The 27,432-nt window shown below is 56.4% G+C and overlaps 1 protein-coding gene across 1 annotated transcript; it reads left to right on the forward strand.

Annotated features, from left to right (window-relative positions):
• Positions 1 to 930: 930 nt before the first annotated feature.
• SSC4D (scavenger receptor cysteine rich family member with 4 domains) lies at positions 931 to 17,743 on the forward strand. Its single transcript, XM_043531433.1, has 11 exons — positions 931 to 940; positions 1,048 to 1,083; positions 1,904 to 2,209; positions 4,526 to 4,597; positions 5,066 to 5,380; positions 11,410 to 11,490; positions 12,336 to 12,410; positions 12,820 to 13,131; positions 13,985 to 14,062; positions 15,074 to 15,426; positions 15,900 to 17,743. The coding sequence occupies exons 1-10, from the start codon at positions 931 to 933 to the stop codon at positions 15,388 to 15,390; spliced, it is 1,602 nt and encodes a 533-aa protein (XP_043387368.1). The 3' UTR covers positions 15,391 to 15,426; positions 15,900 to 17,743.
• The last annotated feature ends 9,689 nt before the right edge of the window (positions 17,744 to 27,432 follow it).

Raw genomic sequence — 27,432 nt, forward strand, 5'->3', positions numbered from 1 at the left:
TGCTCTGTGCCTCAGTTTCCCCATCGCTAAAATAGTGAAGATAACAACGATCTGTCTTTTTGTGGGAGTTTTTGTTTTTAAACCAACTGCTTTCTCTCTCCTGCTCTCCCCTTTCCCCTCTCCCAGACCTCAGATCTGTGTGGAAAAGGGAAGAGACAGGTAAGCGGAAACTTCATGTGCTCAGATGTTTGGAGGCTTAACTCCTCTCAGTTGTCTCAGGCAGGAGCGGTCAAAGCCCAGATCACGGAGTTTGGTATTGCAGCAGTCTGTGACCGGCCTCGCTGGGGGGAGAAATTCACCCCTACACGCACAGGCCTAGCTCAATGCCTTTGCATCAGTCCTTCGGACCCGCTATTTTTAGGGCTTGAGTGATGCACAGGGTTTTGTGCCGGGTCTCTGCGTGGGGGTGAATTTCATCCTGCTCTGAATAATCAAGCAAGCTCCAGTGGCTGGGATAACCCCTTGGCCCTGACAATTTCACCAACTGCTAGTTGCTTGCTCAGTTCCCCCAACTGCTTCCTCGTTCCACGGACCTCCAGGGTCCAGATGCCACCACAGCAAAGACGGTTCTGCGAATGCAGTCGAATTTGCTAGTGCAAAGAGAGCTGCATGGAACAACAAAACAAAACTCCCCTTAGGTAGAAGCCTCTGAGAAGTCATGTGGACTTGAGTGTGATGAGTGAACTGTGGCCAGTAAGCTAACAAGGACTCCAGAACTGTTTCCCCTTTAATCTGTGACAAACCACAGACCTCAACAGCGGTAACAAAGATCCCGAGGGGCAAATTCTGTCCTCAGTAACTCGTTTGCAGCCCTGTTACTGTGCATGGAAGGGAACACCCTATAAACTGAGAAGTGTGAAAGGCCCTGCTGGGACTGGGATGTGTGTTATACCTGATGCTTAATGTACTAAGCCATCCCTCTTAGCACTCATGCTGCTTGGTAAGATGTTATGGGTCCGTTCTGATATCCCTTATCCAGTAACCCTTTCCTATCTGTGTTCTCCTGGCACACCAACGATGCTTGATCCTTTTCCTTCTCCATTTCAGGCAACGCCTCCGGTTCTGCTCCATTGTCATTCCCAGGTGAGATCTTATTAGAACTGCTTTTGGACGAAATGTTTTGGACCCGAAAAATGGGGAATATATTGGCGGCGAGGCAGGGGAATGGTGATGAGATTTTGAGTTTTTGCTTTGAAAAAACCAAATGGGTTTAAAAGGAAAATTTGGACGAAACTTTTTGTGGAGGCAAAATAACTTTTTCCTGACCAGCTCTACTTATTACTGGAAGCAATAGGGGAATTTTGCAGCTCCCTGGCCTTGTTCTGTGCCATCTCTGATGGGCAGGGCCATAGAAGTGGGTGCCCACGGCTCTAGTGAGTGACCGACTGATTCGGCAAGGCATTTATACAGACGCGTGTTCTATTTCTAATTATTTGACAGATCATTTATGTGTGGCTGATTTCAGTCTAGGAATTATCCATGGATTGGTTTGCTGTGAGTATTAGCAATTTGTTACCTGCTCCAGGTGACAGGTCACCCACGTCACATGATACCATTTCTCTTCTCTCATTGGACGATTCCCTAACCCAGCAAGAGCTTTCAAGATGGCCGAGTGAATGTGTCCGGTGCAGAGATGTATTCCTGACCCTTTGCTTCCCACAAACAAATAGAAACCCACTCACCAGAATCAAAGCAAATGCCAGCAAGACAGCAGCCTACTACTGGTATCAACTAATGGAGCTACTCCTTTTGCTTAAGTGGTAGCAGTCTGGGATTTGGTGCAGAAGGTCATAGGTTCAAACCCTGCTGATGACCCCTGGTGAGGGTCGTGGTGCATTCATTACCTAATTAGGGCTAGCCCGTTGCCTGGTTACTCATCTCACTGTGACCTTCCTCCTCGCAGCGGTGCGGCTGGTCAATGGGCGCACCCAGTGCCAGGGGCGCGTGGAGATCCTCTACAACGGCTCCTGGGGCACGGTGTGTGACGACGACTGGGACCTAGTAGACGCCAACGTGGTGTGCCGCCAGCTGGGCTGCGGCCATGCCCTCGCCATGCCAGCTACCCTGACCTTTGGCCACGGGAGGGGGCCCATCTTCCTGGACAACGTGGACTGCCAAGGCGGGGAGGTGGCCCTGAGCGAGTGCGGGAGCCGCGGCTGGGGAATCCACAACTGTTACCACTATGAGGATGTGGCTGTCATGTGTAACGGTAAAAAGGTTTGGTTCCATCCTACGGCGGGGGCGGGGCAGCGATGGGGTTACGCGACTGACGCCTCACCACAGAAGATCCGGGCTGGAAGGGACCTCAGGAGGTCACCGCGTCCCACCCCCTGCTCAAAGCAGGACCAGTCCCCAACTAAATCATCCCAGCCAGGGCTTTGTCAAGCCGGGCCTTAAAAACCTCTAAGGAAGGAGATTCCAGACCCACCAGGCAGGGCCCAGCAGCCCCCTTGTCTCATGTCCCTCTTGTGAAGGACTAATGGGACTTCTGGTCAGAGGTCACCGTGGCTTCCTCACCAGGGCCCCCGTGCCCGGCGCTGGGCTCTCGGAGGAGACGGTGCTGCAGGGCTGGGCTGCTGGGGCTCAGAGTCTGGGCCCATCACTAGGGATGGGCCAGCTGCTTGCACCCGCATCCACCAACCACCTGAGCTGGGGACTGGAACTGAGCAGCACCAGGGCCTGGCTCTGTTTGATTAAACTGACCCTCCCTCCACAGCTTTCCCATTCTGCCCTGCCCTTTGCTCTCACTCTGTCCTGGCCCATGGCTCCCCGTTCCCATCTGCCATCTCTGTGACCCCCCTTAGGGTAGGTCTGTACTGCAGTCAGAGCAACTGCGGAGCGTGGAGATGTACCTGGGCTAGTTTGGATCTAGCTGGCTCCAGGAACCGTAGCAGCGTCAGCCGCCCCTTCGAGGACGCACCCTGGGTCTCAGGCAGCCTTGTCCGTCCGTGCAGGAGCAGCCTCGCTGCGAGCGTGAGGGGCGCAAGCTAGATCAAAGCTAGCTCCGCACGGTCTACGCTGTTCTCAGTGGTAGCGGATGACAGGACAAGGAGTAATGGTCTCAAGTTGCAGTGGGGGAAGTTTAGGTTGGATATTAGGAAGCACTTTTTCACTGGGAGGGTGGTGAAACACTGGAATGCGTTACCTAGGGAGGGGGTGGAATCTCCTTCCTGAGAGGTTTTTAAGGTCAGGCTTGACAAAGCCCTGGCTGGGATGATTTAATTGGGGATTGGTCCTGCTTTGAGCAGGGGGTTGGACTAGATGACCTCCTGAAGTCCCTTCCAACCCTGATATTCTCTGATCCTATGATACACTCCAGTCGGGACAGTGCGTGTAGATCTACCCAAGCTAGCTCTGACTGAAAGGATCACAGACCCAGTAAGGTCTAGTTTTGCTCTGCGGGGCCTGGTTTTTTATTCCCAATCACTCACAGACCAGGGGCTCCCCTCTCAGACCTAGTCAGGGTGATGGGGGCAGATGCCTGGAGCTGGGCCAGATTTGCAGACAGATGCCGGCCCAGGCCTAGCAGAAAGACAGTGGATTTGTGATTCCCCTAAGAGGCTGGGGATCAACGGGAAGGAGCCAGGGACTGATTGATTAGGGAAGGCGTCCAGCCTTGACTGGAGAAAGGGGGCTGACCTGGAGGGGAAGGGGTGATGAGTCTCAGGATGCAGCTGTGAAGGGGAGTGGGAGGAGCTGGTCGGGGAGGTGAGCTCAGGCCGGCTTTTGGGGAGGAGATCTCTGGAGGAGGTTCCGGCGGTTTGATCCTGCTGCTGAGTCTCCAGGCTGAACTGCTCTGCTCAGGCCGTTGGAGGTTTGTCCGTCGCTGTTCATAGCCGGGATGCTGACGAGAGGGAGGCAGAGGCCTGGCGCCGTGTGAAAGAATTCCCGGGGTGCGCTGGGAGGGGGGTCCCAGTGGGCAGGGCCGGCTTTTGACCCAGAGCAATATGTTACCCTGCTGGCTGGTGAATGCAGTGATGGGGTGACGTTGCCCTGTCCGGGGCTCCTCCCTCGTGCCCAGACTGAGCTCAGAGACACAGACGTGGGTCTGCTAATAACAAGTAACCAGCCCTCCAGCTAGCCTGGCCTGCAAGGAAAAACTGACGCTTCCCTCTAGCACTCAGCATCCCACACGGGTCTGAACAGCACTTAGCCCCTCTGCATCGCTTTGCAAACAGGGACCAATCCCCAGCAGCAGGATTGAGTGTCATTGTCCTCAGTTTCCCTCGGGGCAATGCGAGGCAGAGAGGTGAGGTGGCTCCCTCAAGAGTGATCTGGGTCAGAGCCAGGATTAGAACTCGGGTTCTTTGCTCAGCGTTGCCGGCTCTTGCAGGTTGATCGTGAGTCTCCTGATATTTGCCAGTTTTCTAGCCGGTGCGTCTGTGTGGGTGAACATCGCTGCCCTCCCCTGGGCTCTGGATGCTGGGGCTGCGTATCCAGCGGGTGTATTTATTACAGGGCGCGTGGGAAAGGAAAATTAGTAAAGCCACACTGACGCCCAGCCTGCCTCTGGCTCTCTTTTCAGAGCTCTCCCCCACCCGGGCAAGCAAAGGACCTGTGAGCAGAACCACCACAGCCATGCTGCTGACCGGGAAGCGTAAGCATGTCGGAGATTGGCTTCTCACTCATCAGATTCCCTCCCTGCCTCCTACTCACCCTTCGAAGCCCTTATTGGCTGGCGTCTTTCCGCCAGAGGCCAGGCCAGGGCGCCCAAGCAGTGCATGCAGACTCTCCCCATACCTTACCCCCAGGCTTGGGCCAGCTCCCCCCCGGAGAGCAGAGGAGACAGGTGAGACCAAGGCCAAGGATGACCCCAGTGGGTTATTGAGGTCCCTGCATTGCAGCGGTGCTGCTCAGAGCCGTGGCTGTACAGAGCAGGTCTCCCAGTTTGGGGACGGGACGTCCCAACTCCATGGGCTGCTTTTGCTGCCACGTGCAAACTCCCGTCTCGCTTGCTGCTCCCCATCCCCGCACGGCCTGCTCCTGTCACTCCCGTGGGATCCCGCTCGGTGCTCTGCCTGCCCCGGGGAGAGCCCTGACGCGAACCCCGGCTGCCCTTGTGCAGGCGACGGCAGCATCCGGCTGGTGAGCGGCGCCGACCCCTGCCGGGGCCGGGTGGAGATATTCTACCGAGGGACCTGGGGCACGGTGTGCGACGACGACTGGGGCATGAGCGACGCCAGCGTGGTGTGCAGGCAGGCGGGCTGCGGCCCCGCAGTGGCCCACAAGAGCAACGCCTACTTCGGCTATGGCACGGGGCACATCCTGCTGGACAACGTGAACTGCGAGGGCAGCGAGCCCCGCCTCGCGGCCTGCTACAGCCTGGGCTGGGGGATCCACAACTGCGGGCACCACGAGGACGCGGGGGTCATCTGCACAGGTAAGGGAGCAAAGCCTCATGGGAACGGCCGCCATCTTGGCTGACCCGCCGGGGGTGGAACCGAGGCGCAAGCCGCGGCCCGTGTGGATTGGGTGCAGAGGGGGCCAGGCTGATTGGAGGATTACCCTCCTCCCCCATCCAGAGGCAGCTCAACGCAAGCGTCTGAGCCATGGCAGTGCAAGCCCTGGGTAAGCCTTGACCGATGCGATGGCCGCCTCCTTGGCCAGCATCGAGTCCAGCCCTCCAGAGCAGAATGCCTGAGTCTCTACAGGTAGATCCAGGCCCATGGGGGGAAGCCGGCAGGGCTGCTGTAAATTGGATATGGAGAGGAATGAGTAGCACACACCAAGCCATGGGTTATATCCCCTGTCACTGCTGCTGCTCAGGGCTGTGCTAAACAATCCTACTCTGCTTCCTACCATCATGACACATTGGAGCAAAATTTTGCCGGGCCGTGTATTTTAACCGTGGCCTCCATTCGCACGGGCACGTGCATCGGCACCCCCAACAGTGTCTGTGCAAGCTGCTACTGGCGTGAAAACAAAAGCTGCCCCCTTCTCCACATTGCGCACACAGAGTTCTCTTTCCACAGCACCAGCTGTGCCGGTCCCATTTGCAGGTGCAAAAAGGAGAGGGTGCGGATGAGATGGGTTGAACATTGATCCAGATCCAAACGTCCCCATAGATCAGGGATGCTGGTACCCGGATGCTGGTTTGGAACCATTTTGCAGCGTGTGCAGAAAGCTAACGAATCCGGGCAGTGGCAGCCCGAGCCCAGGGCCCCCCTCGAACACCCTGCCAGCAGCCCCCTGTGGTCTGTCCTGAGGGAGCTCCAGCCTCTGCGTTGACTTCAGCCCTGCCCCTAGGATGAGCGGTTGCTGAAGTAGCCTGCCCAATCCCTCTGCTGCCGGCTCGCACCACGCACAGCTCTGTTGTGAAAGCTACGGGCCGTGCACGTTCAGTGACGCGGCACACGCTCCGCGTTGTGCCAGGGGGGCCCTCTGTTATTAGTCGTAGTCTCTCTGCAGCTCTCTTTCCGCTCGGACCCACAGCCTCGCTTGGTCTGTCCAATCTTGATAAGAGAAACATTTCAAAGCCCCAGAACCCAGCAGTGAATCCATGCCGACGTCTTCAAACTCAATGTTCCCGTCACACCACTTTCTCCCTTGTAGACTGGAGGCTCCTGGGGGAAGGGGCTGTCTGCAGGTGCCCATATCTGCACTAAACGTAGAGACGTGGGATCTAAATCCGATGATGCCGATCCAGGGGGAGGAGCAGTTTTGTGGCAAGCCCGGGACTGCAGGAAGTCGAATAGCCTTGGGAGCTGGGCAGAGTGGTGGCAAATGGAGATGAATGGGAAGGGTGCAGTGCTAGCCCTGGGGAGGGTAGTCCTGGCAGCGGAAGGACTATTAGGCTGAATGGAACAGAACTACAAGTGACTAATGGGGGGTAGGGAGTCGGGATCATAACGCCAGAGAAGTTGGAGTCTGGTGTTACTCCTGGAGGAATTCTGCGTCACTGCGTGTGCACAGAATTCATGTCCCCGCAGATTTCTTTGCTTCCATGCAGAAAAATGACTCCTGACAGGGAAGCAAAGGGAAGCCGCAAGAGCGGTCACACACTCCTCCCCGGCAGCGCAGTCAGGTTGGTTCGGGAGCCTGGAGCAGCTGGTAGAGACATAAATCACCACCGAAGGGAGAGGGGGGCTCGGCAGTTGTGTGAGTGAGAGACACTCTGTCCCTCTCACTTGTTGTTGCAGCACGCTTGGCGTGGAGGGGCAAGGCTTCAGGGTGTTTCTGAGGACGTAGGCATGGGGCAGGCTCTGTCCCCTCAGGCAGAACAGAATGTAGCAGCCTGCCTGCTTAGTGAATTGTTCCCATTGTCTTGGTGAGGTCTCCCAGGAGTATAAAACAGGTATAAAAGTTTTAAGGCTCCTTTACATTGCCAGAGGGGTGTAAAGGACAGTGTGGCCTTATAAATGCTTATGGTGCTTTAGTGATTAGAACTGGTCTACATTTTTGGACTGAAAAATTTTCCTATCACAATGTGCTCCATGAACTGTTTGATACTGACCTTTCTGGAGATGGTCAGTAGCCAGTATAAATTGTGAGTTTGATTTCCCAGCCCTCATTTGCTCTTCAGTTGCCTATGATGTAACCCTGAGCATATGGCTGCATATATTTGTTGACTAATAACTAGAAATAAACTGTCAAACCGAGCTATGTTATTATTAGGCAAGGGGGCTTGAGGATTTCCTCCAATGCTCTCCACTCCCTTTCTCCATCCATTGTGCTGTAGTTTAAATTACTGCAAGAATTGAAACCAGAGTGATTATACTGCATTATTTTGACAAATAAAATATGCAGAATTTTAAAATATTGTGCACAGAATTTTTTATTTTTTGGCGCAGAATTCCCCCAGGAGTACTGGTGTGTAGCAGCCACCGGAAAGGAAATGAGATGTTGCCACGACCCGGAGCCAGGGTGCTGATAACGCCCCTCTACTGAGTCTAATGGCTCAGTCCCGAAACCAACCAGAGCTCTGCCACTGAAGGCAATGACGGCTGGCCAGTGAGGCTGCTTAGGGCTCCCATGGGCGGTTCTGATGACCAAGGATCGGGGACAAGTGCAGAGAAGGGCGCAGGGGGTTGCAAGGCAGGAGGGTCCAACCAGGAGGAAAGCTGAGTGGCTGCAAACCTGCTCAGCCTTGCCGAAAATGGAGAGCTGAATGTATGCAGGGAAAAGGGGGGCAAATCTCTTGACAGCTGGACAGAGAGAAGGCTCAAGCCACAAAGCTCTGCAGGTGGGTTTGAACCCCAGACCACCCCAGGGAACCCAAATCACCCAGGCCCAACATTATTTTGACCCTCCTCAAAGGGAATGAAATGCAGATGGCTCTCCACAGTGAGCATGCCCTAAATGCACTGTTGGGACGGGCACGCCTGGAAGAGCTCCTTGTGGGCCTCCCCCAGGTGTCCCCTACTTAGCTAAGCCCAGATCTACACTACAGAGTTAGGTCCACACAAGGCAGATCTATGTCGGTGTCTACACTAAAATTTCACTCCTGCTGCCGTAACTCGCCCGCTACCCCAACTTAATAACTCCACCTCCCTGAGTGGTGTAGAGACAAGGTTGATGCAGTTGGTGCAAGCGCTCCCGGTGAGGCTGCGCACGACCGACGCAAGGAGGAAAGTGTAGATGCACAAACGATGTAATTACTGCGGTGGCTGTATGGCAACGTAAGTTAGGTGACTTAATTTTGTAGTGTAGATGTGCCCTAAGTTACTTAAATGGCCCCCAATGCCACAGGATCCGGTGGCCATATAATGTCTAATATACCCCAGAGCACCCTGGAGAGGCAGGGCAGGGCTGTTATCCCCATTACACAGATGGGAAACTAAAGCACAGAGAGGCTAAGTGACTTGCCCAAGGTCACACAGGGAGTCTGTGGCAGAGCAGGGACTTGAAAGTAGGGCTCACAAGGCCTAGGGGACTAGCCACTGGACCATCCTTCCTCATTACCTGCTAGGCTGAAACCCAGGAGATGGATAAAACACAATGGAGAGAGGCTGGGACTAATCTGAGCAGCAATTTGCAAGGGAAATGACTCTGGTTGCCTGCGATTTCCTGGCTCTGGTGGAAAGCAAGCTGCTTTGGTCAGGAAGTGGAGTGACTGGCTGTCAGCGGCTGGGCACTCAGCCATCCCCGGTCTCCCTTTCTCTTCCCCTCTTTCAATTATGTATCTCTGTTGATTACCATTTATAACGTTAATAATCCCCTTGAATTCCCTCATTATCGCAGCTAATGACTGGAGCTCTAAGTGCCGTCACTTTCGCTTCCCAGCGATTAACTAACAAAGAGGCTGATGCGCGCAAAATGAGCAATTTTCTCAGGCTGTTCCTTTCTTGCCTATCTAGCCATTGTCCTGGAAGCCGGGGAGATGGAAACGCTGGCCCGGAGAGCCTCGGTGGGACGGCTTGTACAGGGGTGGGGGCTGTTCTGAATGGGGGCAGCGGGTCCACAGAGTGGGTGAGGCCCAGCTGGGAGAACCAAACCTCTAGGGGAGATGCTAGTGATGGTCAGATTGGCGGCAAGGCAAGAGAGGGGTCTTGGTCCTGGCCCGCTGGGTGGGGTGACACGGCTAGGCAGAATGGGCTGGAGTGCTGTGGTGTGAGCGATGCACTGTACCTGGGCCTAGCCACCATCACTGCCAAGCCCGGTCAGGTGCTACAATATTAGAGTTGACAGGCATCCGGTTTTCTGAAACATCCAGTCAAAAAGGGACCCTGGCGGCTCCGGTCGCAAAAAGACCAGTTGGCTGCAGCACCAGCGGGGCAGGCAGGCTCCTTATCTGGCTCTGCGTGGCTCCCGGGAAGCTGCCACCATGTCCCTGCAGCTCCTAAGCAGTGGGGCGGCCACGGGGACTCTGCGTTCTGCCCCCACCCCGAGCGCTGGCTCCGCAGCTTCCATTGACTGGGAACCGCAGCCAATGGGAGCTGCGGGGGCGGCATCTGCAGTCTGGGGCAGCACATGGAACCACCTGGTCGCCCCTCCACCTAGGAGCTGGAGAGACATGCTGATAGCTTCCAGGGAGCTGCCTGAACTAAGCACTGCCCGGAGCCCGCACCCCAAACCCCCTTCCACACCCTAATCCTCTGCCCCAGCTCTGAGCCCTCTCCCACATTCTGATCCCCTTGGCCCCAGCCCAAAGCCTGCACTCCCAGCTGGAGCCCTCCTCCCCCTCCCCCGCACCTCAACCCCCTTCCCCCAGCCTGGAGCCCCCCCCCCCCGCAACCGGGGATCTGGATAACGGGGCCTGACAGAATTCAACTTTTTCTTTTACAATGTTGACACATTGATGTTTATTTTTACATTTGTATTTATGGAAATTTGCCCCAAACGATGGCTTTTAAGCATTTTTTAAGAATTTGGATCCATCTGAATGTTCACGGTTGCGGGAAATTGCTGGGGTCGGCCAATAGGAGGGGGCCGGATGATTGTTTAATGACAGAAGAGGTGGAGATTCCAAAGGTTAAAAGCTTTGTAACCGTTCGAACACAAATTGTCAATATCACAGGTCAAAATATACAAAGGAAATAGCCTTAAATCAAACTCTAGTACGTCCTGAACTGGCATTTTTTGTACAGGTTGAATCTCTCTAGTCCGGCACCCTCGGGACTGGACCGGTGCCGAACCAGAGAATTTGCCGAACCACGGGAGGTCAGTGCAGAGTGCCAGCGGGCCTCCATAGGCGTGGGAAGTAGAGATGCGGGGGGTGCTGCAGCACCCCCAGGCTTTGCCCTCAGTGTGGCCCCCCGCCTGGGGGCTCCGATGCCGGCCCCCGGTCCCAGCCGCCGGCCCCAGGTCCTCCCCCCTCCCTCCCAGAGCTTGAATGGGTGAATCAGCTGTTTGCGTCACTCCGGAAGCGCTGGGAGGGAGGAGTCGGAGTCGGTAAGCGCGGGGCCGCCAGTGCCGAGAGGCGCGGGAGGAGGGGGGAGCTTGGCGCCGGTGGATGCTCCGCACCCACTCATTCCCCTCCCCCCCCCGGGGTGCTCCAGCCCCAGAGCACCCACAGAGTCGGTGCCTATGCCGGACCACGGATGTGCCCAGGGAGTGCCGGATTAGAGAAGTTCAACCTGTACGTTCCCAGTCTGTACGCTTCGATTATTATTGATGGAAATATTTGTGCAGCAGTGTGTGGGCATGTCCGGGGAAATGCAGGTTTACGGACGTTTCCCGATAAAAATTGAATCCTTCCAATCCTTTGTATAACACACGCTGATCCCAACCCGTGGGTTACCTAAGTGCATTTAGCAGGACACTACGCTCCGAACACATGTTCCCAAGGCACCGGCCAGTGTCTGACCTAGGAGCCGCTAAGAGCGGCTGGAGGAGTGGAGAATGATGGACGCATGTCTCTGTTCTCTGGATGGGCTCCCTTCTGGCTGCCCATCCTCTTGAAATGACTCAGTGCAAACAAACCTACGGCCGCTGGTCATGTGGCCTCTGCCCCTACGTGTGTCTCCGCAGGGCTGCGGATTTCAACGGTGGCACCATTCACCACCTCGGCTGGCCAGGACTACGGAGAGTCATTCACCGACACTGCCACAGGTAAGGCCAACGCTGCCCATTCCCGCATCTGGAGGCTCTCTGGATGGATGATGCGTGAGGAGACCTACAGGTCCAAGGCTAGTGCATTGATCAGAGCAGCTACCCCATAACATTGTCCTGGGGAGGACACAGCTGGGATCTGAACCAGCTCGCTATCCTTCCTGGTCCAGCCACCCGTACTGGGGAAGCAGGGCTCAGATCCCCTGTCCAGGGCTTTCTCCTCCCCTTCTCCTTTGGAGTCATCAGTAGGGACGCTGGGTGACCTGGAGACACGGCTGGGCTGCCAAGAATTCAGCGCAGTCTGGAGTATTGCTCAGGTCATGCTGGGCTTCGCTCGATCCACAGCACTGGGTGGGATCCTTCCTGGGGCCCAGCATCAGGATCACAGGAGCTGCAAACAAACGTCTCCAGATCCCTGAAAGCCTGCTAGTCGGGTGCTTGCTGCACAGCATGCCATGATGTTGCTCTCCCGGGGGGCACTGTGCTCTGATTTTGCCGCTACCTGGGCATCCCGAGGTGGCTGTGATGCCAGGGAATGAGGCACTTGTGGGTGAAATTCACCAAGGTCCCGCTTCAACGCATAGGGTGATGCCTTGCAAAAAGAACTGCCCCCCATCGGGTCGAAATGGGCCTGCTTCTCATGCTGGCCATCAGTCCAGCGGTGAATTTCACCCTTGTGCCCAGGAGCCCCATCAGATCCTGTATCCTTTGGGCATGAGGTTGCATGGTGCATGCTGCCACCATGGGTGAGGATGCTGCCCTTGTGCCCCGTCAACGGAGAACAGCCCGGGAGCAGGCTTTCCCCTGAACTCCCACCCTCCTAATGCCGCTGCTTGTCCTTGCAGCCACGGATGCCGGAGATCAGCCCTCGCCGGAGACCGAAGTGATCACAGCAGCCCTTCTGGCTGCAGGCAAGAACAGTAAGTGTGCGCGTTCCCCGCAGGCGGGCATTGGCTCCGGGCGGCCCAGGGTGCGTTCAGAGATTCCCCGCAAAGCCAAGGCAGCCACACGGCACGCCTGCACTGGGCTGCCAGGGCTGGAATGAAAGCCCTGCGGTATTAACTCAGCCCCTGCCCAACCATAGGGAGCGTGCCAATAGCCGGCAGAAACTACAAGTCCCAGCAATGCCATGCTCTATCTTGAGCCTAAACAGGAGCCTGGCGTGCGGGGACCTGTCGTCTCCCTGGGCCCCACCTCGTATCAAAGATGAGGGCAGCTGCTGCAGAGCACTTTGAAGAGCCCCGGGCCCTCCCCACCGCCAGCATCAACCAGAATCTCTCGACTTTCTGGCCTTCCACGTCACCTTTGCTCTCCGGGTCTGGCCAACAGGTGCCAGCATCAGGCTGGCGAACGGGAACAGCAGCTGCCAGGGCCGGGTGGAGGTTCTGTACCGCGGCGCCTGGGGCACGGTGTGTGACGACGACTGGGATTTCACCAACGCCCAGGTGGTCTGCCGGCAGATGGGCTGCGGGGTGGCAGTTGCGGCCACCGTCCTGGGGTATTTTGGTTACGGCACTGGGCTGATCCTTCTGGACAATGTGGACTGCGCCGGCCGGGAGGCTGACCTGGCGAATTGCTTCCATCTGGGCTGGGGGCAGCACAACTGCGGGCACCATGAGGACGCCGGCGTCATCTGCAGAGGTGAGATACGTGTGCGGGCTCCACGCAGCACGTCTGCCCCGCCCCAAGCGGCACGCCTGGCTCCAAGCTCCATCCTGTGCACCTCCCTCCAAAGCTAGCCAGATCTGGGACCGCCCCGGGGAGGGAAGCTGGGCCTAGGTCATGCCACGAGCTGCCGGCCTCAGCATGCCTCGGGGCGGAATTAATGGGTCCCAGGGAGTGCCATCCGAGGTCCTGCAGCCTCCCCGGGTGGGCCGTCTGAACTGGGAACCTGGATTCCAGCCGCTCGAGCGGGAGATGGGCCACACAGGGATCATATCATATTTAGTCTGGGGCTTGGGGTTTAGTTCAGGTTGGAATTGGAATTGGAATCAGATGCTCTTGGTGGGAATCCCATGAGACCCTGGGGGAATTTCAGACACACCCAGAAAGGCCCCTCCTGCTTCTGGATTCCCCCAGAACCGAAACCTTAGAGCCAGGTTCAGATGCGAGGATTCGAATCCAAGCTCCCAGAACTTCAGAGGGTTCAGGTCTGAGGTGCTAGTTTTGGCCCAGTCCCTGGGTTTGAAGCCGGTCCCTGTTTCCGGAGTGACACCCACTGGGGAATGGGATGCTATTGTTACACGTGACCGATAGATAAGGCCTTCAGCCTCCCCTGTGAATTTCAGTGCCTGCTTTCAGGGGATGTTTGCCCTTCCTCTGCTTCCTAAACGCACCACACGTCAGCAATCTGCAGTGCGTCTCCTCTCCCCGCCTAGCTGTCTGGGTCTGCCTAGCTCCAGCCCAGCCACTCATGCTCCATGACATCCGCCCCTGAGCTGGAGACCAGAGATGGCTGATCATTGTTCTTTTCATCCATCCTTCGCTGGAGCAGGTGTGGACGAGTCCGAAGACCATTTCACAGAAGATGCTTTTGCCACCACGACCTCGGCCACAACTCGTCCCAAGGACGGTAGGTACCCCACGGGGCCAGCAGCGCCCCCCCAACCATCTTCAGGCAGCCATAGGTCTCCTCCCAGAGAAACACCCTCGGGTTTGACAGAGAAGCCAGAGATGAAGGCAGCTGAGGGTTGGTCTAGATAATGCCCGGTCCAGGTGAGGATTGGACTAGAAGACCTCTCAAGGTCCCTTCCAGTCCTACGAGTTTGATTCTATGACACCGCCCATGGCGTTGGCTGAAACGTCGATCAGAAGTGATACCGCAGCACAGGGGTAGCAGGCAGTGTGCGGTTGACTCCCTCCCACGGCGTCTGTCATCGGTGGATCTCAAAGCACCTTTTCTGTAGCCTCTGTCTATCCCAGTGAGGTAGATGAGGTTAAGCTGAGTGACACTGGGTGACGTGGCACGGGCCACGCAGCCAGGCCGAGCCGGGAACAGAACACAGGCTTTCTGGCTTCTCAGTCAGATGCTTTGGCCCATACTGCTCTGGGGTCCTGCGGCCTGCTCCCCTGTTCTGGACCCCATGCTCTCTCGTCTCCACTGAACTCCTAATACGGAGGCACTCGTGCTGCTTCCACCGCTGGCCCCTCGCTGCCAGGGCAAAGTGAGCCACAGGAGGGGGAGTCTGGATTTGCGGGACCTTGTGTTGGCTCCCTCATTGGCTCTCTCCTCTGAGCACCTGCCTGTGCTGGGGCAGCAGCTGCCTGCGTCCCGGGGCGCAGTGGGGGACCGCCAACTGCTCGCAGGTTCTAGGCCGGACGCTGCTTTGAGTGCCCAGTGCCGGGGGCTCGGCTGGGTGGATTCACTCCCCGTCTTCCCAGGGGAATCAAGGAAACAATTCATTCCTATTCGCCCCATTAAGGAGCAGCCTTGCGTCCGTCCTGCCGGGATCGGAGGGCTGCTGAGCGTCCCCAGGAGGAAGGCGGAGGGCAGCCGGTTGACGGGTGCGGTGCAGGGTTCTGATGGGCAGGGCCTCCGGCTGCCCCGGCTCCCCTCACCCTGTGCGGTCCCACCCCCCCGCAGGATCCCTGCGCCTGGTGAACGGCAGCCACCGCTGCGAGGGCCGCCTGGAGATGTTCTACCTGTCCCAGTGGGGGACCGTGTGCGACGACGCCTGGGACCTCAGGGACGTCGCGGTGGTGTGCCGGCAGCTGGGCTGCGGGGCCGCCCGGGCTGCCTGGGGGGAGGCGCGCTACGGCCCAGGCACCGGCTACATCTTCCTCGACAACCTCAAGTGCAAAGGCGACGAGCCCTCCCTGCTGCACTGCTCCCACATCCGCTGGAACGTGCATAACTGCGACCACTCGGAAGACGCCGGCGCCCTCTGCGGGCTGCTATGACCGGCTCTGTGCCCGCGGCCGCCCAGAGACGCCCGGGTGAGTCCGGGGGGGCAGGTCGATCCCCTTGCGTGTCTCTCTGCTTCCCCTACCGTGCCCCATCGAAGCCCAGGGCAGTAATGTGTCTGTAGGCAGGGCAGACCGGGCCTTTGCTGATTAAAGGACAGTGGCCCGTCGTAGGAGGTGAGGGCAACCCCGGAGCTCAGACACCCGTCCCAACCAGAACGAGCCCGACTCTCCTGGTAGCAGAGCAGGAGTGCCCCCCCCTTCCCCCCCCAGGGAGCTGTTCAAAGGCCAGCAGCTCTACATCAAGCCTAAAGTGAAAAGAGCCACCTGGCCGTGGTGCCCCCGGCCTGTCGCTCAAGCTGGCTCAGCTTACTGGAGTGAGGCCCCGGGGAAAGTGGTTTGGTTAAGAGGAGTCAGGCCCCAGGATCTGCCCTGAGTTGTCCTTTGACCGATCAGCCGGATGAAAAGCCCTGGCTGCCAGCTGACGTTGGCTGTTTCTCTTTCAGACTGACGCTGGCTCAAACTGCGGAGAATTCCAGATGCCAGCGGCACGTGGCGTGGTGTGGGCTGGCTTGCTGGTGCGCCCACGGCACCGATGTCTGTGGGAGATGAACCCCCACGTGGCCTATACATCGCTGTATATAGCACGTCTGTAATGGGCATCGAAGCCCTATTCTCGCTGCCAGGCCCCTCCCCACCCTCCGTGGAGATTTCTCTAGGGGCACTGGCAAATGCCTACTTGAACATTATCCACGATGCACAGAGCAGAGCTCCAGCCGCTCATGGGCATCTTTGCAAACTCTCTGGCAGGGTAAGTTTTTGTCCCAAGAAAAACCCCAGAACGGAAGAAAAGCAAGAAGGAACACCGCTGCCTCGCAGAGTCTCTCTGGGAGAAACGGCAGAGACATACGTACCCAAGAAGCAGAGCCCATGGAGAAGGCAGAGAACTTTGGTGCCAATCTAGCATTGCTAGACTCTGTGGAGAGTCACGGGGAGCTGGACTGGGCTATTCTGCAGAGTCCCTGGAGCTCAGATACTAGCTGTGTCCAGGTGGCCAGCTCTCATCCAGCCCACGGTGATAGTGACCAAAGGTCACGTTTTCATATGTGCCTGTGTCCCCTTTTCAGAAGTGACGTAGAACCAGATCCTCAGATGAATTTAGGTGCCTAATTCCCATTGGTTTCAGTGGATTTAGGAGCCTAAACACGGTTGAGGATCTGGGCCCTAGTTTATTTAGGCACTTAAAGATGTAGTTCTCAATGACAATTAGGCGGGCAGGTGCTTTAGAAAATCATAGAATCTCAGGGGTGGAAGGGACCTCAGGAGGCCATCTAGTCCAACCCCCTTCTCAGAGCAGGACCAATCCCCCATTTTTGCCCCAGATCCCTAAAGGGCCCCCTCAAGGATCGAATTCACAATCCCGGGTTTAGCAGGCCAATGCTCAAACCACTGAGGTATGCCTCCCGCCAAAAATCTTGCTAAATGCTTCTGCATCTTAAAATCTGGCCCGAAATCCCATGAAAAGCCAATGGAGCTAAGTTCCTAAGTCATTTTTGAAAACGGACTTGGCCTTGTAAGTCCCATAGGAGCCTCTGAAAATCTTGGCCCGCATCCTGTTGGAATTGGATGGTGGCTGGCGGATCTACGGGAGATGTGTGTGGCAGCCGGTCTCAGTCCAGGTCCCTGTGGCCACGTGTTCCCATCAGAATGACCCACCACCCTGCAATGGCCCTCAGAACTGATCCACGGGCAAAGCTCCTGACCTGCTTATCAAAAGGGTGTTTGTGAAACTGCCCCTGGATGATCCATTTGCAGGCCCATGTGCATTAGAAATCTAGGCCCCGCTCCAGAATCCGATCCATTCGGGTTTCCTGCATAGAGCCCCCGGAAGTCAGTGGGACTCTCTGTGCCCAGCACAGACCTGACTGCTGAATTGGCTCCTGGGGATTGGTGAATAAAAACGTGGAGCTGAACCGGTGCGTTTCTTGGACCCACTTGGGTGGCTCCACCTGTCAGCCAAGACGCCCGTGTAGCCCCATTCGGTCTTGGGTATTTCGCAAGGAAGCTCTGTTTGCATTCTCGGATCCTGGCGAAGAATCCTGGAACCCTGCTGGGATCCTCGAAGTTTGTCATTAACCCTTTGTCATTTCCCCAGCTGGGAGACAGAGAAATACTATTTTTTGGCAGACAGAAAGGGAGGAGCTTGCTTAATTACGACGCGGGCAATCCCGGGCCTTTCAATTCTCGGTATAATTCCTTTGTTAATAACTGAGTGTGCATGTTCTGGGTTTTTTCTCTTTTCTTATACATTTTTTGGGTGAATAAATAAAAGCCCTTTGGAAGTGTGCTGAGAACCAGCGTCCTCATTGCTCTGTGAATCACAGCTCAGCTGGCTGCGGTCAGTCCCTCAGTGGCAAATGGATTCTGAACAGTCACTGTGGTTACGGGCTGCCCCAGAGGGTGCAAATTCAAAGTAACTTCATTGAAGTCAAGGAAGCTGCTCCTGATTTACACCGGTGTCGCATATCAGAAGTATGGGCTGAGGTTTTCTGTGCGCTAGTTGCCTGGAAGACATGATCAAACCGTAGCTTTTGGATTTTTTATATTTTTAGAGCTAGATTCTCAGCTGATGTATATCAGTGCAACTCCAGTGAGGTCAGGAGAGTAACTTTGAGTTACACCAACCAAGCATCTGGCCCCTATGTTGTGTCGTGCATGGTCTGCCAGTACTGAATAGTTGAAATGGGGACTTAGCTGGACCTCTGGCCTGTTGAACCCAGGACAAAACCAGGGTTTCTCACTGGCTTCTCTCTGCCTCTCTGAGTGCTTCGGTTAGCATCACATGCCAGCAAGCAGGCGATCCCAGACATTCTCCACCATCAGCCAAGCAAGCTGGTAATGGTGAGATGCTCCCTCCTTTAGATCTGTCACCGCCTGAGTGGCGAGGTGCCGTCACCAGACGGATCCCAGCCGTTAGCTGCCGGCTAATGCCGCTGGCAAAAGAGGGAGAGCTTGATGAAGGCCTGCTCGGCGTGGCTCCTGATTTGCTGCTCCAGGATCTGTCGCGAGGCTCACGCTTGCCATTTCCAGAGCCCGGTTCCTCTGAGGAGCTCACAGCGCTTTGCAATGAATGGCCCCCTCGCAACACCCCTGGGAGGGGTTTGTTTGCCCCTGACTTGCAGTGTGATCAAAGCGCTTCGGTGCCTCAGTTTCTCCAGCTGAGAAATGGGGCTGAGTTAGACGTAGACCCCCAAAATCCTGCCTCCCGGCACTAGCCACTAGACTCCCTGCCTCCCATTTACCCCAGGGTCCCCCCTCGTGTGGGTAAAACATCCAGACCCATTCTTTGGCCGGCTACTGGTTGGCTGGGTAACCTGCCAGCCTTGGACTGCTGCTTCGGGACCATCCCATCCCCACCAGCCGTCCTGCCCTACCTGGAAGGGCAGATGGATGCCGCAGCGGTGGCAGAGATGGCTTGCTGGGAAAAGAGAGGAAGGAAAGGGATGGGAGCTGAGGGTACTCCCAGCGCCACCGCAACCTGCCGGAGAGATCAGGGGAGTAGCCCTGGGGCCTGCAGGATGCCCGTGGCAGGGGTTGATTTGTCATGGAAGATGGAGCCCGCGGATGTGGTATAATGTCATTACCCTGGGCTCCCCGGGTAACTCCCCATTAGTCCTTGGGGGATATGGTACACCCCCCATTACCAAAGGCACATCACGCCCCCTTGGAGAGTGAGTGACTTGAGAAAGAGAGCTAGGGCTCGGAGCCTGGCACTGCCAGCCTCCCTGCTGCAGCCTTGCAAGAGGAGAGGGATTCCTGAGAGCCGGGAGGAGAGGAACGGGTGGACGCAGCGGAGCACTGGCTGCCTGCAGCAGGCGCTGCTCCGTCAGCAGGGAAGGAGGCCGACCACCTCAGAGGAGCCAGAGTGGGCAAAGGACCTGGGCTCTGTGAGCCAGGATCCAGGGTCTCCTCCCAGGGCTTTACTTCGCTCAGGATGGGGGACCAGCAGGGGTCCCTAAGCAAACCCCCGGGGTAGGCTTTGGCTTGTCTCTGGGACACTTACATCACCCCCCTCCCTGTGCACTCCCAGCAAGGCAGGGCTGCAATCCCCATTGCACAGATGGGGAACCGAGGCACGGAGAGAAAAGTGACTTGCCCAGGGTCACACCAGGAGTCTGTGACCGAGCAGGGAACTGACCTTTCATCTCTCGAGTCCTAAGCTAGTGCCCTAACCACTGGGCCATCCTGGGCTGCTTTCCCCACCCCCCACAGGACTATCTGAGCTGAGCAGGGATCCATTTGCATCGGGACAGCTATGATTGTGGTGTTGCCTAGTGGTTAGAGCACTGGACTGGGACTCAGGAACCGCGGGTTCTGTTCGTGGCTCTGCCAGTGACTCTGGGCAAGTTACTGCCCCTCACTGTGCCTCAGTTTCCCCAGCTGTACAATGGGATAAAAACAATGACCTCCTTGTAAAGCTCTAGGAGATCTGCTGATGAAAAGCACCTATAGAAGAGCTAGTGATTATTTATCTATTAATCCTGCCTCAGTGCAGGTGACCTCTTGCGGTCCCTCCCAGTCCTACCGTTCTATGGATATTCTAGCCCTCTGTGTCCTGCTGGAGAGAGGGCAGCAGAGCAAACGCCAGGGCCTGGCTCTCCACTGCCTCGCACCAGGCGGGTTTCAAACGCCCCCAAATCTCCAGTCACATAGAGCCAGAATTGTCAAAGGGATTTAGGAGCCTAAAGAGAGGCCTGGTAGGAGTTTTGAAGGCACCTGGCCCCCTGGATTTCAACGGGGCATTGGTGCCTAACCTGCTCAGGCAGTATTAAAGTCCCCCCTAAGGGTCTCTCTGCATTTATGGTGCCTAAATCCCTGGGAGTATCTTACCCCACTGTGCATAGGTGCCATGTGTCACACTGTATACGGCGTCCCACCACGCTCTAGTGAATCAGGTCCAAGGGTAGCATCAGAGCACCTGTCCTCTCCCATCTCAGGCCCGTAGGGGGGTGTCTTGTAACTTTCTGGGGTTGTATTCTGCACCTGTCAGATACAACTCACTCCCTTTAGCTTGAAGGTGGGGAGACCCAGTCCCCTCCCTCTGTCTGACCTTGGTCTCTGGCTTCTGGGCCCAGTGCACTGCAGCTGCCCTGCAAAGCACAATGCATCCGGGCGGATGTCCTTCTGCAGAACCTAGGCTGGAGAAACTGAGTTTCCTTTGGCTCCAGATTACCCTCCAGAGCCAGGGATGGCTTCCTAGTAAGACCATACTGGGCCCTAATGTGGCAATGTTAGAGAAGAACTCGGGCCAAAAGCCTGAGTCCCAGTGGAGTCCAAAAGCCTGAGTCCCTTTGGATCTGGCTGGCCCTTCCACGCTAGCTAGATGCTCTTTCTAGCCACGGCTCCAGGCAAGGGCGAGAGTGGACCTGGCTCCGGAGTGGGGAACGGCAGGGGAATTCTGGAGGCGGCCGCCACGCTACAGGGTCGAGGCAGGCAGCTTTGAGCTCCTGGCTGCTTATTTCCCATGTGCCAAGCTACCGGAAGAGCACAGCAAAGCTCCCGATCTCATGTCCTGTGCACGGACGAAGGAAGTCGCCCTGTCTGTAGGCGACGGCTGCATCTAATCAAATGCCCAGGGAACAAGCGCGCGCCAGATGGGCCCTTTTGTATTGGCCACTGTAAGCTTTTTTTTTCCCTTTGCTTTCCCCAGCTTTTGCCCAGAGCCACTGCAATTCTACACAGATCAATAGCATCGAGCGGTTCCCTTCGTACCCTCTGAACGGGAGACGGTGGCGCAGGATGGAGAGAATAAATATTTCATAAAGCCCAGGCGAGCTTGGGTTTGGATTTATGGCCTCTGAGGAATAAGGGATGAGTCTGTGCCTGGGCGAGGGGCTATTAACAGGGAAGGCAATTATTAAGCCAGGCTGAAAGAACCCAAGACAGCAAGGGAAAGGAGCGGGGCTTGAATTTGATTTCACTGAATTCTGGAATAATAAGACGTGAGGCCGGATTAGACACCTTTAAAAAATCTGGCCCCTGGCCCTTAGAGAACACATTGCCCCGGCACCGCGGCAGCATCAGCCTCCCCTCGGAGCGGGAAACGGGGGCACGGAAAATGCAAGTCGCTCATCCTAGTTCACGCCATGTGTCAGTGGCAGAGCTGGGATGAGCCCACGAGTTCCCTAAGTGCCAGGGTAGCGCCCGGCCAGTGGGCCACACTGGCAAGCCTTGCTTAAAGGGGACAGAGAGCATTTTCCAGGAGAGGTGGGGAAAAATCAAGGTGATTTTTGATCCTGGCCAAACGTGGGTAAGTCTGGGCGGTGTCCAGCTCCGGCCTCGCCCATCCCTCTCTCCTTGGATCAGCCGAGCCTGACCTGCAACGTTCAGCTCTGGAAGCGAATCTTCCCATGGGCAGAGGCTGAGCGCGGCCAGTTTGGTTCAAGCCCAGTGCTAGCTTGAAGGGGTCCCAGATCTGTGGCGTCCAAGGGGCACATTTGGGACACTCAGTGGGTGGGTTTCCCAACATGGAGGCACCCAGGGGCTGCTGTGTGACAGAGACGGGCCCAGGATCTGGATTCGATTTAGATCAGCAGCGGCTTGAGGTTCGAGCAAGATTCACAAGAGGTGAAACCTCCTAACCTGGACAAGAGTGTCCTGAGTGATTGTAATTAATGAAAACAGAAATTCTGGAAGGGGTCTTAAACCTGCTTTTCCCGGGGCTGAACCAATCTCTGACTATTATAGACCAGGCCTTAGACCTAATGTGGGGGGCAGATTGTCCAGCATCTGCTACTGGGGGGTTCTTACACCTTCCTCAGGGCATCTGGTGCTGCCATTGTCAGAGACAGGACTCTGGCCCCAGGTCTGATGATTCCTGTGTTCCCAGCTGTTCTCAGGTGATTGCAGACTCAAGGGGTGAGAGCCTTGTGCGATCCATCATTCTCAAGAGATTCCCACCATGCCAGGCTGCTTCCAAATGGCGTCCAGAAAACCTGGCCGCTTCTGGCTTTGGCTCTGACCTAGAATCAAGCCCATAAACCCAGGTTCTGGATCCCAGCTGGGGGTAGGAGTTGGGGTTCTGGGTCCGTCCCACCGCTTGTCCTGGAGGTCAGGAGTAGAAGAGTTGTCAGAACTCTGGTGCCAGGGCTCGGCTCCCCCCACCTAGGGAAGGCTGGAGCTCTGGATCCAGCTGGCCCTCAGGGCAGGCTCTGTGCTGTGTCCACAGCTGAAAGGCAGGGTCCTCGTTTCATTACACTAGCTTACAGAGGGTGCTGGGGAGTCCTGGATCCACGGCTCCCTGCCTCAAACCGGCAGGCCTTGCCCTTAAATTAGCCTGCAGCTATGGGCTCTGCAGCTGCCGGAGTCCCGGGGAGCGGTGCCTAGGCGTGGGGAGACTGGGATGGAAGAGGAGAGCCCGAGGGATTGGGAAATCCCCCCTCCCGTTCCTAATGCCAGCCCTGAGTGGCCCAGAGCAGGAATCACATGTGCCTCGGGGTAACCCAGCAGCCAGCTTGCAAGCAGGTAGGGGGTGTGTGTGTGTGTGTGTGTGTGCGCGCACCCCACTGAGACCAGTGCAGCCTAATGAGGGTGGGGTGTCCTTTGGGGGGTGACTGATGCCCCTCACGACTAGCAGGGAGCGGTCCCTGTGCTCAGGATGGGCCCGTGTGGGGAGCGGTTCAGGATCTTTGCTCCTCCAACCTTAATCCGGCTTCGGTAAAAGAGACAATCGGCCCCAGCTTTGTGCCAAACGGGCAGTGCCGCCTAGCGCAGAGGCCGCTGGCGAGCGCTGCTGAGCCATTGCCCCTGCTTTGCAGGGACTGCGGATCTGCTGAGCCGTGTGTCAGACGTGCCCCCAGCCCCAGCCCGCCCGGGCGCCCGGCCAGCACCCTGAGAGAGCCCTGTTGGCAGGACCTGGCCTGGGCTGAGAATTGCCTTTGCTTCCAGTCGTGGGTAAGGGTAGAGCTCGCCACGGCGCGCTGCGTCGGCCCTTTGAAACCAACCCACAGCGGGAGGGAAAAGATAAGCCCAGGGTGGGTGCCTGGTTGGGTGGGGACTGGCTTGGCTGCAGCTGCCAGGGATATCAAGGTACAGAGGTCTGCTCCGAGTGGGGTCTGCCTTAAAGGCCGGATCCAAAGCCCACTGCAATCCACGGGAGTCTTTCTTCTGACTTCAAACGGGCTAGGGCCCAGGCCCTTAAACAGGCATCCTCCCACATGGAGGGCTGGTGTCTTGTAAGGGGGTTCCGTCCCCCAATGCGGGGGGAGTGCGGGTGTATTTTGGGGATGGGGGGCAGCCTGCCCCATTGCAGGCATGACCCACAGTTGCCCAGCTCTGATCCATGTCTTATGACGTATTGATTTATTATCAGGCTCCAAAGTGCAGGGGCTGGCTCCGGTGTTGTGGTTCTGACCCAGCTCCGAGTAGGTCTGAGGCTGGGGGAAGGGAGCAGCCTAGCCGGCAGTGTCATGATGATGTGCCCCTTTAAGGCCATCAGAGACGCTGCCTGTAACCTGAGCAGCCCAGCGCTGGAGCTGGGATGAGTCACTCAATGCACAAGCAGTTGTTCAGCTGGAAGCAACCTTCCTGTTCCTGTGCATTTGCCTGTTCCTGGGCCCAAGTCATCAAACCCTTCTGTGCCTCAGTTTCCCTGTTTGGTTATGGACCTGCCCGCTTTTCTGCCTGGGGACGATGAGGTCACATGTTGCAATGTTTGGACCCTTTCACTCCAGATGTGATAGAGGGTGCACCGAGCACTTCTTACACATCTTGATGTTCCCTGCAAGTCCAGCTGCTTACAAGAGGCAGCGTTATCCGTGCGTAGAGCAGCTGACCTGGGTTCCTGTCCTAGTGCTCCCACTGGCTCCTTCCCTTTTCTCTGCCTCAGTTTCCCCATCTCATAACAATTCTCACCCACCTGAGGTGAGCAGTGCTGGGGGCCGCCACCTAAAGCCTCCCCCTCACCCCCGCTTGACAGTCTAAAGTTGGGCACCTAAATACAAGGGCTGATTTTTCAGAGGTGCTGGGCACCCACTGGTGTTAGTGGGAGCTGCTGGTGCCTGATGGCGCTCAGGATCGGGCCCACCATGGCCACCCACATCGGTACTGCAATCAAGACTTTCCTCCTGGTCGCCCTAGAGAGGGCCCCACAGGGAAGTGCAGCCCCAGGGAGCTCCATCCATCATCATTATGGGCAGCGCCAACAGCCTGGGTTTCTCCCACTGCTCTGCCAATGCCATTTCTCCCCATGCCTGAGCCGGAGATGACTGAGATCGCCCAGTTCCAGCAGGCCTTCTCATGAGAATAACGAGCCTACAGGGTCTCACTGGGCCCCGGCAGAGGAGAAGGGTTATGATCCCCCTTTGACAGACAGGGAACTATGAGAGATCGCCTGGGATTTTCAATCCCCGCAGGCTGAGCAATTTTGAAAATCAGCCCCCAAGTGACATGCCCAAGGTCACGCTGAGAGTCTGTGGCGGAGCTGGGACCTGCACTCCTGGACCCAGGTTTTTTAAACATAAAACCATCCTTCCTCTCTGGCTCTCCATTCCGTAGCCCTAGTTAAGTGACGAGGAGCTATTTCAGGAACCGTGCCGTCACCAAAGCAATGACTGAACTGGCAAGGCAGTGAACAACGCAAGGAGCGAAGCCTGGGCTGGTTTGACGCCGCTCTGTAGTTTCACCCCATCGCTTTGGCAGGGTTTTGCCGGAAGCCAGTAACCCTTGCGGCACAAAGATTTGTGCCTCCCCTTGTCCTCGAGGTTCCGAGGACTCCAGCTGAGACGGGTAAATATCCCACATTGGCAGCGTTTTCCATCTATCCTTCTTTTCTCCCCCGTGACTGGGGCGAGTCCCCTGTGGGTCTCAGAGCAATAGTGTAATCCTTATTGCAGCCAATTTGTCAGCCTGCACTGCAGTCATTTTTATTTACAGGGGGCATGAACGCCATTAACTCACAGCACCACAAGTGATGTGCGTTTCATCTCAGTCCACGTTCCTCACAGGGTCCTGAACCTGTGTCTACGGGAGTTCCGGAGGGGGGCGCGGAGGGGTTCGCCGGCTGGCGAGGTGTCTTCACGTAGAAGTGATTCTGTTTCACCTCCATGGTGCGCTCTGATGGAGTCATCTCAAGGCTGTTTTTCTTGGTTAGTATCTTCTAGGACAAAATCAGTCCACTGCCCCGCCCAGATAAACGTTAGGGGTTCAGATTAGGGGTTTCTGGCTGGGAATTTTTGTGGCAAAATGTTTTTTTCCACTGGAAAATGCTGATTTGTCCTGACTGACACCGTTAGCGGGAAGGGGTCAGTCTGGATGAATTTTGCATTTCAAAAAAATTTGGAACGAGAGTTTCGACGTGGCCAAGATGTTGAAACAAAACATTCCAGGTTTCGTTTTGCAATTCAAGTTAACTTACAGTAAAAAACAAATGCAAATAGGAAAAATTATAAGGATCAAAATCAAAAGGAAATGTTTCAAAATTATTGACACGCAAATGTTTCAGCTGACCCACGCTGAATGTGTTTCCGATTTTCGGCCCACAAAAATTTTCGAGATTTCGACTTTTCGCCCTGATTTGGGACAGGAACAAATTTCAGAAATTGCAAAACTTCTTGTGGGATGGGAAAACAATTTCCGTTAAGTTCCGTTAAAATGGGCCCCACATTTGAACTGTCCTTAGTCCTGGCTAAGTCCCACTCTGAAGGGTTTGTAAAGGCCAAGCCAGCCCCTGGTTCTGTTTCGACCAGCTTTAAACAGAATCCGCATTGTGACTTTAACCTTGTCCTCACTGCAGAGTTAACACGAGTGTTGGCCCTAACTCAAGTCCTGCCCACACACAAAACCCCGTCATTCAAGTGTGGGGGTGCTTTGATCTTCCATTGGCTGGTCCACAATGAGTTTTAGGCTACAGCTCAAGTGAGCCCACGGCTAACATCATGGCTCGGTGCTGCTCCGGTATTATTCTGCACCGCACTCGAGCTAGAGGCTCAAGGGGGGTTCACTCAGCACAGAGAACTCGAGGTAACGCTGACGGCAGCTATTGTGGGCCCATCATAAGAGATCGGCTCAAGCAGCAAAATGGTGGCTCTACTTCTGGATCCGGCCTGCGGAGGCTCCAGAATCCGGGGGTGTTTGGATCCAGGTTTTCAGTCGGGCTTGGCTCTGATCTAAATAAAGATGAGGGTGGCACCCGCCTTGGGAAGTTGAGTATTGAGCGGGGACTCCCCTGAGGGGAGGCAGATGGCGGCCAGCTGCCAGGCTGGAGTTTCCGCCTCTCTCCCTGGAGGAGGATGGGGGAGTGTGTGCAACACGGATACCCCCTGCGGCAGGGCACCTGCTCCTGTGCCGGATGAACCAGGAGCAGCCCCGTGGCGGCTTGGGAAGGCGATCCACACCCACACTTGCCCTGCTGGCTGGAAGACGTTGTTCTGCTTAAGGAGGGAGCCGGGAGCTCGTGGAGTCATTCTGGGAATGTAGAGACTGGGGCACCATCTCCTGGGTCTAGGTTTTCATGCCACACTCATCCCCAGGGTGCTGAGCACCTGCAAGGCCAACACCAAAATGCTGCGGAGTGGGGCAGGGGCCGGGGAGCTGCAAGATGAGCCCTTGGATCTCACCAGCCTTTAGATCAGCATACCAGGCAGGAAGAGGACCGGGTGTCATGCCTTTCCCCGTCTCCTGCAATGTGGGACTTGGCAGCAGTGGCATGGGATCCTGGCTGCTGCCCCAGGGGAAGGTAAAGGGGATTCCCCCGTCTGCCGGGGGTTTGCATTGAGTAATGATGTCACCCCATTCCTAGGGCCAAGGCACCAGGGCATAGCTAGCCCAGTCCCTGGGATCATGTCCCAGCGCTCGCCTTGGCTGACTGAGGAGACCCCATGAGCTCTGGAGTTCTAGCCCTTGGTGGCTGGGAAAGTGGTCGCTATGGCACAGTCCTGGGATGGTGGGAGACAGGGGACAGAGAGGAAAGGAGACACCCCTGAGGTTCTCCTAGAAGACACAAATGTGTGAATACCAGCAAAGTTACCCCCTCAAACAGAA

Source organism: Chelonia mydas, chromosome 17, assembly GCF_015237465.2.
Source record: "Chelonia mydas isolate rCheMyd1 chromosome 17, rCheMyd1.pri.v2, whole genome shotgun sequence".
Lineage (NCBI taxonomy): Eukaryota > Metazoa > Chordata > Testudines > Cheloniidae > Chelonia > Chelonia mydas.

Coding starts and splice junctions, on each gene's coding strand:
- SSC4D (XM_043531433.1), top strand. Junction 5,381..11,409: donor CGCGGGGGTCATCTGCACAG/GTAAGGGAGCAA, acceptor GTGTCTCCGCAG/GGCTGCGGATTTCAACGGTG. Junction 11,491..12,335: donor ATTCACCGACACTGCCACAG/GTAAGGCCAACG, acceptor TTGTCCTTGCAG/CCACGGATGCCGGAGATCAG.